The following is a 14,363-nucleotide window of genomic DNA, read 5'->3' on the forward strand; positions in this document are numbered from 1 at the left end:
GTATGTATGTATGGTTATCTGAATGGTGTAATTAAGCTGACTTTTGAAGCATTTGTCCAATCGAGGCAGTCTTCAATACACTTCTTAAGGTTCCCAAAAGTAAGGTTTCGTGCGTTAAGCAGATATTTCCAACGAAAATTCAAAAACTTAAAGCATTTTCAAAATTAAAATTTTTTTTTATAAATCTTAGAAATTTTTGTCAAAGTTTCTTATAGATGGGTAGAAGACTTGTATTGCATCACTCTTTGTATATTTGATAAAAAAAATTATGTGAACAAATGCTTAGTCCAGGTGTTTAAAAGCAGAAAAAATCGGTATTTCTTCCAGTATTGTTAAAGTTATATCATGAATTATGTTGTTTGACAGAGTTTTGCAATAAATTGAAATTGGACAAAATTATAAACATTTTTTTTCTTTCTTGCAGTCGTGTTGAAATTACGATTTTATTCTTACCCTGAGTCCTTGTTTACTTATGAAAGTTGAAGAAGGAAAAGCGATTTTTGTTCTGAAGACGCATAATAAGGTTTATTTGTTCACACAATTTGTTTACAAAATAAAAAATAGTAGTTAATAAGAAAATGTCATCAAGAGACATAATTGGAGATATAATTTTAAACATAATAAAAGAAAAACTATTTCTTTCTGACGTAATTTCGAAAATAATTTAAGCAAGTTGTGAAGAAAAATTAATTTCTTTTCGCCTAACATGGGCATTTGTTTATAAAATAAACAAATACGTTTAGCGTTACAATTTTTTCAGAAAAGATCATTGGCAATACAATTCTCCCAAGAATAGAAGAAAAAAGCTTTCCTTCTGCCTATAAATTTATTTGATGTACATTTGTTTATACAATTTGTTTATATAATTAATTTATAACATTTTATCTTGAATTTTAATGGCCAGATATCACGCTGACGATTAAATTAATCATTTTCAGAGCAGAAATATACTTTGAAGCTGAATAATCCATTTAGTCTTCTATTTTTCAATACAATTTGTTTATAACAATTCACTTGACACGTTAGCAATTATTTTACTTTCTCATACCTCTTTGAATTAAATCTAATGGGCCGTACTTAAATTATTTAACAGATTATAAGCCCACCTCAACAAAGTACTCTACCCCCCCCCCCCCCCCCCCCCCCCCCCCCCGCTTTACCATAAACGTTCATACACCATCATTTTAATCTTGTAATATTTTTAGCATATGATCTTTAACAAACGGAATTAAATAATATTTCAGATACAAATTAAAAATTGTATTTATTTTAAACGGAAATATTGACTTTTACCACGAAAGATCATTTTTTTTTAAATACTTGAATTTTCAATAAAAATCTTACATTTTCAACAAAATAATTGTTTTTTCAACCTAAAAATATAATTTTGCAAACAAGAAAAAGTGTAATGGTTGATATTTCATTCTAAAAAGAAGAAATTTCAAAACAATAAATGAATTTCAAAACCAAGAAAACGAATTTTGAACAAAAAAGATTTTTTTAGTAATAAAAGAAAAAAAAGTTTACTTAATTTGCTCAGTGAGGCGTAGATCTACGATAACATCCCGAGGCGACTAAAGACAGCTCTTTTTTAAAAATGCATCCAGAGGCGACTGACAGAAGCTTTTTTAAAAAAGCATCCAGATGCGACTTATGGTAGCTTTAATTCAATTTAATTTAATATATTTAATGACAAATATTGAAATTTGGCAGATTTTGAATTTAAAGTCATTGGCATTGAAGAATTTTTCATTGTAAATCATCCAAATTTCACTATTAAAAAAAATGTCAAAAATTGCATTGCTTTAAACTACGTGTAACTCTTAATAATGGGCTATTTTTCAAATATAAACAAATTTCAATTCAAGACTTTTTAATTGCAACTCTGCAAACTTGTGACATTTCGAATAGTTGACTCTCAAAATTCAAGTTTTCTTGATTTAAAACATGCGCAATTAAAAAATATAACAAAATTTCGATAATACAGATTGAATATTCAAGAATTAAATATTCAAATTAAAAAATGTTCAAAATTACACACCTTTCAAATATGAATATTGGAAAAGAAATAAATTTCTATTTTAAATCTTCAAAATTGTAGAACTTTAAATTGTAAATCTCTAAAATAAAAATGTTATTAATTTTTTAATGCACAATTTATAAATAATGCAAGTTTTAAGATTTACCATTGAAATGCTTTCATTTTAATTATTGAAATTTTCAATGTCATCAATTTGGAAGATTAAAAGTAGAAAATTCTGGAATTTTGATCTTCAAAATCATCAAAGTTTAAGAACATTATTTAGGCATCTTTCAAAATTAAAGAATTTTCAATTGCAAATCTTCAAAATTAAAGAGTTTTAAATGGCGAATTTTGAAAATTAAAAAATTTTCATCTTCAAAATTGAACTACATATTTTAAAAAAACGTTCAAAATTATATACTTTTCAAATTTAAATTTTGAAAATCGTATAAATATCAATTTTAGCAATGCACAATTGAACTATTAATTTTTTTCTCTCGATAATGCACATTGAATATTAAAGATTATTCAATTGAAAATCGTAAAAATTGAAGAAGTTTTAATTGTAAATGTTCAAAACTGCATTACATATTTAGATTTAAAAAACGTTTAAAATTACATACCTTTTTAATATAAATCTTAGAGGTTAATAAATTTTAATATTAAATCTTCAAAATTGCTGAAATTTATTATACAAATATCTTCAAATTGAAAACATTCAAACTGCAAATCGTTAAGATTGAAAAATTTGAATTATTAATCTTTAAAATTGTAATTATTTAAATTGTTGATTTAAAACGTACACAATAAAAAATTCTAAATGTTTCACAATTAAAATTTTTGAAATTTTGATCATTTTTATTGGAAATTTCACCACTTAAAAATATTAAAAATCAATAACTCGTGAAATTTGATCTTCTAAAAAATCACAGTTTAAGAGTTTTTATTTATACATCTTCCAAAATTCAAGAGTTTTCAATTGCGAACCTTCAAAATTCAAGAATTTTATATTGAAAATCATTCAAACTGAATAATTGGTCGTGGTAAATCTTAAAAATTAAACTTAATACTTTTTTAAATGTTCAAAATTATATAATTTTGAGATATATAAATCTTGAAAATTGAATAAATGTCAATTTGAACAGTGCAAAATTGAACAATTTCAACAACAAATTACATATTCAGACAAGAAGACCATTAAAAATTGCATAACTTTCAAATATAAGTTTGAGAAATGAAATAAATTTCCACTTTAAATCTCATAAATTGCTGAACTTTATTATACAAATATTTTCAAATTAAAAAAGTAAAACTACAAATAGTTAAGAATTTTAGATTGAAGAATTTGCATTATTTATCGTCAAAATTGTAGGATTTTGAATTGTAAAACTTTAAAATTAAATTTTTCACATTTTTTTAATGTACAATTGCTAAATTGTGCACGTTTTACAATTGAAATTCTGCTATATAATGACCTACATCTTAAATTTCATCAATTTGGAAGATTAAGAATTGAAAAATCTTGACTTTTGATCTTCAGAATCATGACAGTTTAAGAATTTTTTATTTATACATCTTTCAAAATTAAAGCGTTTTCAAGTGCAAATCTTTTTAAAAAAATGTTTTTGAATTAAAAAACATTAAGATTGAACATTTTTGTATTGTTAATCTTCAAAATTAAACTACATATTTAAAAAAAAAACTATTAAAATTATATACATTTAAAATGTAAATCTTGAAAAATGAATGAATTTCAATTTTAAAAATGCAAAATTGAACCATTTACATTTTATTTTCGATAATACAATTTAAATCTTAAAGAGTCTTCAATTGAAAATCTTAAAAATTTAAGAATTATCCATTGTAAATCTTCAAAAATGAATTAAATATTCAGATAGAAGAAACTTTCAAAATTACATACCTTTCAAATATAAATATTATAAATTAAACAAATTTCCATTAGAATTTAAAAAATTGAAATTCTGTCATTGTAATGATTGAAATTTTTATTGTTATTAAATTGAGAAGGTTTAGAATTGAAAAATCTTGACTTTTGATCTTCAGAATCATCAAAATTTAAGAATTTTCATTTATACATCTTTCAAAATTAAAGATTTTTCAATTGCAAATTTTCAAAATTGAAGGTTTTTTTAATCACAAAACGTTGAAATTCAAGAATTTTGTATTATTAATCTTCAAAATTAAACTACATATTAAAAAAAAAGAAAATATCTAAATTATATGCTTTTAAAATGTAAATCTTGCAAATTCATTTAATTAAAATTTTAAGAATTCAAAATTGAACTATTAAATTTTTTTTCGATAATACAAAGTGAATCTGAAAGAGTCTTCAATTGAAATTCTTAAAAATTTCAGAATTTTCCATTGTAACTCTTCAAAAATAAATTAAATATTCAGATAAAAGAAACGTTCAGAATTATATACCTTTCCAATATGAATCTTAGAAGAAAAATTTATTCTTGAAAATTAAATAATTCGTAATTCTACATTTTCAAAAATGAAGAATCATCAATTTTAACTCTTCAAAATTGCAGGACTTTGAATTGCTAATCTTTTAAAATTGAAGTGCATTTAATTAAAAAAATTACAATTAAAAATGTAAAAAAATTTTATAATGATATTATTATTTAACATTTCGTAATAATTGTTATTTCATGTTTCCATAATAATGTTTAATAATTTTATTTATTTTCAAAATTTATAAAATGAATTAAAATCTGCGAAACACGCGAATATAGATTCAAACAATTTTCGTCGATTTTCCCCGCTCCCTTTATTCCAAATAACGGTAGTGTTTGGAAGAGATACCCGGAAATCCTTCGTTTCTGCGAAGTCTGCTGCATTCAGGAATATTTTGCGATGGTGCGCCCAACCTTTTTTCAATTCCAGAATACGAAAGACGTGACTGAATACAAGAGAAAACATCTACCTGCGTACAGTAGGAGTCCCCAACATCTTTCATCCTCTTTCCTGTTTATTCTATAACCGATGTGTCGGAAAGGGAATTTTTTTATGGGAGGTGCTTAGGGTATTCCAAAAATCCTTTGGAAATTTTTTTCTCGAATTTTTATGCATGTCGCCCAGAAATTTGTTCGATTCCACACAGAAATAAATCTATTTTCCTTTTTGTTCTGAAATAATATTATATTCAGAGATGGTTCAAGCTTCATGAAGTTTAACACGTATTTCCCATAAGAAGGAAAAAGCGCTTTTGTAAATTTTACCCAGAATCGTCGATAGTAGCTGAATCGAGTTGAAACTCAACATTTCTTTTCGCAATTAGCCATAGAATACGAGTAGAATATTACTTTTTAAATATCACCCCCACAAGTCTGTTTTATGGGGCCCAAAAAAAACCCCGTAAGTGAAAAATTGTGTTTTGCGAGTTTTTGGCGCTAATTATGATTTCTTTGCGTTTTTAAATGCAAACTGTTTAAATACATAAAATACTATATTATACTAATGATCTGACGTTGACCTAAATTGTTTAAACAATTTATGATTGTTTCAGCTATTTTCTCTTATAGAATAAAGTTAGAAAGTCACAATTTTTTCAAAAAACTTTTCCACTTTTTGTCCAATTTCTTATTAGAGTGAGGTAAGTAATTTATTAAAGTTAACAAATAATTGTTTAAACAATTTATAATTATTTGTAATATTCTCTGTAAATAATAATTGAAATTGCGGGTTTTCCGCATGAAGTTTTCAGCTTTTTATTTAACTTTTGACTTGGGGAAAATTAATATATAATTTAATTTAGAAAAGATAATTGTTTAAAAAAAGTATTGTTTATAGATCTTCGGTAAGAATCCTAGATTGTTGCAGTTTTTTCAGAAATATTTTACTTTTTTTTAATTTTCAATTTTTATTTTTGTCTCGAATGAGCCGAAAAGAAAGATTGTTTAGAAGTCAGTTTTTTAATTGAAAAATCTTTTCAATGTTTTTTTTAGCATAACAAATTTTTTCATAAGAAAGTAGATTTCTGTTCGATCTTAAATTAAAAATGTATCTTTTTTCAATGAAATTTAACTATTCGGATGAAAATAGACATTTTTAAATTAAAAATTTAACTATTTGTTTGACAATTTATGTACAAAGTTGAAAATTAGTATTTTTTTTTATACAAAATTATTCTTTATAGTTGAAAATTCCTCTCCTTCATAACAATTTCAACTATCCCAGTTGAAGATTCATAATATTAGTTTAAAATTCATCAGTTTGGTTGAAAATTAATTTAAACTCTTTTGTTAAAAATTATATTAACTATTTATTTTACCTTTTTAATTATTCAAAATTATTTTTGAGTTGGCAATTCGTCTTTTGGTAAAAAAAAAAATATTTCATTTAAATATTCATGATCTAGGTGGAAAATGGATTTTTCTGGTATGAAATGAAACTGTTCTAGTTCTAGTTCTAGTCAGTTGAAGATTTATTGTTTTTGTTGAAAACTTATGATTATGGTTCAAAATTCAACTATTCCAGTTGAAGATTCATAATTTTGATTACAAATTCACGAGTTAAGCTAAAAATTAATTTTATTAACTGAAAGTGTAACTATTTTATTATTGGTTAAAAGTTGATTTTTTCGATAAAAATTCAACTATTGGGTTAAAAAATTGTTTCCTTTGATTGAAAATTCAACTATATCCTTAAAAAAAGAATGGGTTTTTTTTTGTTGAAAAATTGTATTTTTTGTTAGAAAATAAATCTTGTTGTTTGAAAATTCATCTTTGTAGTTGAAAATTCAAGTTTTTCAATTAAATATTCGTGATTTTAGTTGAAATTCTATCTTCTTAGCTTGAAATTCTAGTATTCAAACTATTTTTTCAAACTGAAAGTTTAACTTTTTCATTTTTGTTGCAAATTCATAATTTTTAGTGGAAAATGCAATTATTTGTTTCAAAATTCCGTTATGTTGAAATTTTTCGCTTTGTTGTGTTAAAGAATGTTTAGAATGAACATGGTAAATTAAAATAAATTTTTGAGTTTTGCGGCAAATATAAATGTTTTACTTTTAATTTATCAGGAAAATTGAAAAACTTAACTTACTTATTATATAAGCCTTACTTATTTTTCTATAAAAACTAAAAATATCTTTATGTATGTTTCAAAAGATTGTCTCTTATGCCCAGATGCTTAATTCCAAAAATGATTTATGATTAGTTTAATGGTTAATTAATGATTAAAGTAATTATTGATTTTCGACCAAGTCTATGAACTTCCTACCAAGAAGTTTAATTTTCTACCAAGAGAGAAAAATTTTCAACTAAAATAATGAATTTTAATGCAAAAAATAACTTTTTAACAATGCAGTTCAACTATTAAGTAAATAATTTCATTTGCAACAAAAAATATAAATTCTTAACAAAAAATGTAATAGTTGTTATTTCAATAAAAAAATTAAAAATAAAAAACAGTTAAGTTCTTTAAAAAGTTTCAACACATTGTTGAATTCTGAACCAAAAAGGATACATTTTCTACAAGGAAGATTGATTTCCTGCCAAAGATGGAAAATTTTCAACCGAAGACACCAATTTTGAACTGAAATAATAAATATCTTTAACCAAAAATGTGACTGTTTAACAAACTAGTGCAACTATTTATCAAGTAATTGAATTTTAAATCAAAAAGAATGAAAAAAATGTAGGCAAATCATAATTTGCCTTAAAGTTATATAAATATAATTTTCCTATGTTTCTCGAGAAAAGTCAAAAAGATTTTTGAAAATTTGAGATGTATCAAAAAATGATCTAGAAAATTTCCAAGTAATTTTTTCTTTCCTAAAGCAGGATCTTAGAAAATATTAGATAAATTTTACGTAGTTTAAAACATATTGAAGACTTTTGGAAGCTTAGAAAAAATTTAAGATTATTCTGTAAATTTACACAAATCTTTCAAAGGTTTAAAATATTTTGGATCCCTTCAAAATTCCGAAAATTCTTGAACACATATTAAACTAAATCGAACTATTCATAAAATTGTTTTAAAATCTAAATATTAAAATATATAATATTGCCACGAATCTTATGAAAATGTTTCTATTATCTTCAAACATTTTAAAATCTTTATAAAATGTCAAAATTTTATTCAAAAATCTTTAAAAATCTACATTTTGTTTTGAGTTTTTTTAAATTTTATATAGTTTTTGAAAAATATAAGTACTTGTGATTATCTTTTAACACGAATTGAATTTTTAATAAAATGTTGAAAAATGTTGATTTACTAAAAAAAACTCCCTTAAAATCTTACAAACTCTTTTCTAATACTTAAAAAAAATCTTTTAGAATTGTTTGAAATCCTGTAAAATATGCTCTTAGAATAAATGTTATACAATGAAATATCATTTTCAATTTTCCGAGAAATATTCAAACAACATTTTATTCTCTTGTAACCTTTTAAAATACTTAAAAAGCTATAATAAGTGCAGATTTCAATGCGAGAACAGGAAATAGAGGAGGAAGGGAATGGGGAGAATATCCAACGATAAGATACTGAATGGGGAGGATATGAATATAATATAAACAAATAAAATATAAATATATTAATTGATTATATGATAGTGGATGATGAAGTAAGAGAGAAGGTCAAGAAACTAGAGGTAGATGATTATATTGATTCGATTACCATATTTTCTTACCTTTCTTTACTAGGAAAAGGAAAAGGGAATTGCTCAAGGCAAGGAAAAGAACAGTTTAGAGAAAAGGTCAGATGTATCAAAATGGGCGAGGGAAATGTAGACGAGGAGATGGAAACAATGGCAGGAAAAATAAAAAGAGGATTAGACTCACAAATAAAAATAAAGTCAGTAAAGGGGGGAATAGAAGTAGATGGGATGAGGATTGTAAAGAGAAAAAAAGGAGCTCAGAAAGGAATTGAGAAAGTGGAGAAAAGAAAAAAGTAATGGGGAAGAATATAGGAGAAAACAGAAAGAGTATACTGAGTTGTATGATCAAAAGAAAGAGAATAAAAGGTTTGAGGAAGAGGCGGAGAAGGCTAGGACGGAAAAAGAGGTATGGAAGGTGGTAAATAGAGAAAGAAAAAGAAGAAAAAGAGTAAACCAAGATATTGAAATGGTAGAATGGAAGAAATATTTTTTTAATTTGCTAGGAGGAGTAGAGAGAAAAGTTATAAAGGGAGGAAAATATGGTAGAGAAAGAGATGAGAAAGAGGACATATCATGGGAAGAAATAGTTCAGGTTTTAGGAATAATAAAGGATGGAAAGGCACCTGGTACAGAAGAGATTCCAAATGAATTATGGAAATATAGGGGGGACGGAACTAGAGGAATGGGCATGGATAATGTGTAATCAAATATGGTGAGGAGAGGATGGCCAAAGTTACATAAGGGAGGACTAGTGATACTAATAGTGAAGAAAGGCTAAGGAGAGGAGGTTAACAATTATAGGGATGTGACGCTGATGCCAACACTTTATAAAGTATATATAACGGTTTTGTCGGAGAGATTGAAGAAAAAAGTTGAGGAAAAAAGGATAGAGCCACCGAATCATACAGTGTTTAAAAAAGGAATGGGGGTGATGGACAACATATATGTTCTGAACTATCTAGCAAATAAGAGAATTAAAAGGGGAAAAGGGGCAATGATATCAATGTTTGTGGATTTAAGGGCGGCGTTTGACTCATCAGACCGAGGCGAAGTAGAAAAAGTTATGGTGAAAAAGGGGATAAGAGAGGGATTAATAATGTATCGGAAATTTTTAGAGACAAAAAGCAGAGTAAAAGTAGGAGAGCAAGTAGGAGATAGTTTCTGGTTGGTGAGAGGAGTGAGGCAAGGATGTACTCTAAGTCCACTTTTATTGAATACATTAATGAATACATTAATGAAGAAAAAATGAAGAGAAAAGGTTGGGGAGGAGTTGGAATAGGGAAGGAAAAAATATATACTTCCACGTCTACCAAGAGCTCGCTGAGGTGGGAAGGAACCCTTAAAAGCTGGTGCACGAGAGCGATGAGGTAGACCAGTGCGGGATTTTCGGCTGCAAATATCATCAAAACATGATGAAGAAATATTCAAATATGTCAAAGAATACTGTAAAAATGTTCTCAAACATATTAGCTTCGGATTTATTTATTAGATAGCTAGGTCTAGAATCATTCCGTTGTCGAGCTGCTCGAAGTTCCATATAAAATGCCATCACGAAGACCGTGTATTCTCCTCAATGAAGCGCTCATTCAGGAAATCGTTTCAAGGATTTTTGACTCACAGTTCTATGGGCAGCTTGTGCCCTTACGAATAATTATAATAATTTTTGAATGTGTCTAAAAAAATAATGCGTATTAGAATTAAGTTTATATCAAAATTAGTCTAGATTTATGAATTAATTTATGTTAATATATGGTTTCTAAAAGAATAGAAATGAACATATAATATATTTGGCAAATAAACAATAACACATTGAATAAACAATAGAATAAACTAAAACCTAATTAAAATTATGATTAGTATCATATTTCTTGAATAAAACCAATAACATTTCAACAGATATGATTAGGAAAGGAAGAATCAGCCTATCCTCACCTGGCCGTCATCATACGAAAAAGAAGAGTCGTTCAGCTCTACAGAGCACTATGTCGCATTCACGGAATTCTTGTCAAGACCAATTTAGTAGTTCGCAGGATGAATTTTTGGATACCGATCCTCTTAGGTGATTATTTTAAGCTTTTTTATATTTCTGAAAATCTTAACAAGTCGGTAGACGAGTCCATTTCTCAAAATTTAATGCTGCATTTCCTCACGTTTTAATGGATTTACTCACATTTATCTTGATATAACAACGTCTTAGAATGATTTCGTGCTAGAGCGATTTAATTCATTATTAGATTATGAATTTTTCCAATTTATGTGGGATTTCAAACTTTGGTAACAGTACACTTGTAACGTCAGCACAGCTTCCTATAACACTTGCATCAGTTTTGCATTGGAAATACCAAACATCAATCGAATTTGGTTCTATATTAATCTGGATTCATAGGCTATAAACTTTCGAAGAGGTATGCCAGGATTTGATTTGTACTCTGGGTACAGATCTCTCTTGGTGGAGCAGGAAGTGTGAGTACATAACGTAATTCGATAAGTGTTCGTCATCAAGATCTTAGTTCGTCGACAGTGAGTCTCGGATAATCGGTAAGGGTTTAATCTTTTTAAGCCTCCCAGACTATCCGCTTCCTTGCCCCATCCTTCCTTTTTATTCGCCCTTGTAGAATATTTGTCTGCGATACCAGTTGGAGCACTTAGTAACCAATATATAGTGTTTGACTGTTTGGAAAGATGTCACTAATGGCTTCCCATGATTTGATTATCTCCATTACTACTTCCACATCCTACCGTATTTTGATGAAGAGTCTCAATTCATTTGCTTCGATTGCACTATGTTGATTCTCGTTCTTTTAACAAGGCTGGCACTTTAGAAACAAAGCCCAGCTCTTCCAACAGCGAAAAATAATCTCTGAAGCAGCGATCAATTACAATGACGTTATTTTCTTCTAACCTTCTTTGCAATCTGGCGGTGTCGCATTGAAGCTAGCTAGAGAAAATACTAGCATCATCATTTTTGCCATTTGTAAAATATGAGTCTTAAACATGTAGAATGTAGCCAGACTTTGCTACCAGCATCATGGTCTTCACATAACATCTTGCATTCGGTGGTATGAATATTCAAATTTCTATGAATACTCTCAATGTAGCTCTGGGTTTAATCCTATGACGACGATAATTATTTGCAGACGATGGAAACTGAGCGTTTTAATCAAACGTCATTTTAATTGATTGCGGTTTTAGGCTGCTTGCCTTTGTTAGATGAGATGGGCTTTTTTCCTAAGATCCCACATTTTTTACCTTCCTCAACTGTTAAATATCATACACTGGTAACTACAGTCGGAAAATTTGCGTTCTATGTAATGTCTTCCAGTCCTCACGAGCTCGTGACAATCAAGATGACGAGATGATTGCTAATCGTATGCTGCGATTGATCATGCAGCCAAATATTCCCCAAGGGTGAGTTGACAAGGAGGTTAGAGAAAGGAAGCAGATAGTCCGGGAGGCTTTAACAGATGATACTCTTACCGACACCCCGAGACTCGAACTAGACGAACGAACATTTTTAGTATTGGGCATTCACCAGTTGAAGCAGGCCAATACTTTCGCTGAAGAGCACTTATCAAATGACGGCATGTATTTACTCTATGTGCACCACCAAATGAAAATTCTAATCAATCTCGAAATAAGTCTTCAAAAGTTTATAATCTGTGAATCTAGATTATTGCAGGACCAAATGCGATAGGTGGTTGGTATTGTCAATGTAAAGCTGATTCAAGCGTTTTTAGAAGCTGTTCTTACATTGCAAGCGTACTGTGGTATCTTAGGTACGCGAAACACCAGGTGGTTAGCACTGAAAGAATGACGATGAGGAATCTGCTGCAGATAGCGAATTGCCCTAAGCAGTTTTCAGATGATTTTATCAGTAAGATTCATGAACGTTTTTCCTCTCCTTTTTCTATTTCACGCTTATTTTATGATTCTAAGTGTGCTTGAATTTGAACGAAAAAACAAACCAAAATATTTATAGTATAAAAAAAGATAAAAAAAAAGAATAAACTTCACTGGCAACCGAAATATTTACGCGGTGATTAGGATTCCTTCTATTAGGGAAGATCAATTATAACAGTATAAATTTATTAAATTTGTCTTCAAAATTATGTTTATCAGCTTTAACATTTTTTACTGTTTTTAGTAGAAAAATACCTAGCGAAATTGCCAAAAGTAAAAGTCAAAAATCGAGTCCACCCTCAACATTTTTAAAAGAAGATGAAAGGTAAAAAACAAAAAAGAGATTTATCGGGAAGAGTAAGGCGTAAACAAATTAAAGAAAATATAATTGAAAATACGAACACTCATATAAAGAAACATCTAACATTTTTGAATAACTGGTTAAAAAAACATAACCTGAAAGTAGCATACATAATTTATTATTTTATTGGCAAATTAAAAAATATTTTTAAATTTATTTCACTTCTGAAAGATATACAACTCTGTAGATTTAGTGGAGTTTAAAGAATTTATTCAAGATAAGTAAGGTATTTCGTAGGGTTTTTAATAGTTAAAGAGATTTGAACTGAATTTTTTGGAATTCACCCTGAATTCTTATTAATTTTTCATGCCTTTTTTATTTCTTTAGAATTATTTTGAATTTCTAAAGCTTCACTTAAATTCTTCTAAATTTTTTAACCTCTACTTAACTCAATGGATTTGTTGAATTTAAAAAGTTTTTATTTAATTGATCATGAGACGATCCAATGACAAAATGATTACAGGATTTGAAAGTAACAGTAGTAATATCAATTCCTAAAATGAGCGAGCTTCCAGGGCTTCCGTTTCCTCTTACCATAAAAAATGCATTTTCCACGATATTGAAAACAATTTTCGTTTTTTGCTGTCCCTTTTCAGGACCACCCGTTTGGCTCTGCCCTACTCCCTTGCTTTTCCTTACTTCTTCCAATTTCTTCATCCACATCACTCCCTGTCCACTAGCATTCAAGATCCATCTTACACACTCATCCACACTCAACTGTCCCTCTTCCTCTCCTGTACATCTCTCCAATACATGTGCCCATGACTCCATTTCGTATCCACACACTCTGCATAAATTCTCCTCTTCATCCATCCAATATCTGCATGCTCTCACTCCTCCCATTCTGAACCCTACAACCCTACTCGATTTTTCTTCCTTTTTTAATTTTTGCAGATATTCTGGTTCCGTCAACCCTTTGACCATCGTATACCATCTATTGCACCTCGAATCTATAATCTTTGTCCATCTCTCTTCTCCTTGTTTAATCAATAGCTCTAACTCTATGTCCTGACACTCCATAACCCCTTCTCGAATATTACACACCCTTCTCATTTCTCTCCTTTCTTCCTCCCATTTTGAATTTCTCATAGTACCCCTCGCTTCATTGTTCTGAATTTGGCCGAAACATGATTGTGCAATTCCACTTCCCTCTCCTCTTCTTAGCTTCTCTTCAAACCTCCAGACTCTCTTCATTTTTCTAGTAACCATATTTTCTCTTCCTAACTCTACTTTTAACGTATATCCTGGGCAACTCCAGCTAACCCCCATTACCCACCTCAGAAATCGCTCATGCATGCTCTTTACTTTCCTATGTTCCTTCCATCCCCAGATCTCCACACCAGAACACAACGCCGCCCACACCAACGCATCAAACAACCAGACCCTCATTCCCCAATCGTTCTTGAACCTTCTCTTTCCTATACCCCATACTTGGCCCATTACTTTACTCGCAC

General features: G+C 28.6%; 1 protein-coding gene across 2 annotated transcripts in view; it reads left to right on the top strand.

Moving 5' to 3' along the window:
• The window catches only part of LOC117170249 (raf homolog serine/threonine-protein kinase Raf-like), an 18,848-nt gene that overhangs the window by 651 nt on the left and 3,834 nt on the right, over positions 1-14,363 (top strand). For both annotated transcript variants that reach the window (XM_033356888.1, XM_033356895.1), the window contains exon 2: positions 10,545-10,707. In XM_033356888.1, coding sequence (XP_033212779.1) covers positions 10,547-10,707 — 161 coding nt within the window. In that variant the 5' untranslated portion in view covers positions 10,545-10,546. The remainder of the gene's footprint in view (positions 1-10,544; positions 10,708-14,363) is intronic.

Source organism: Belonocnema kinseyi, chromosome 1, assembly GCF_010883055.1.
Source record: "Belonocnema kinseyi isolate 2016_QV_RU_SX_M_011 chromosome 1, B_treatae_v1, whole genome shotgun sequence".
Lineage (NCBI taxonomy): Eukaryota > Metazoa > Arthropoda > Insecta > Hymenoptera > Cynipidae > Belonocnema > Belonocnema kinseyi.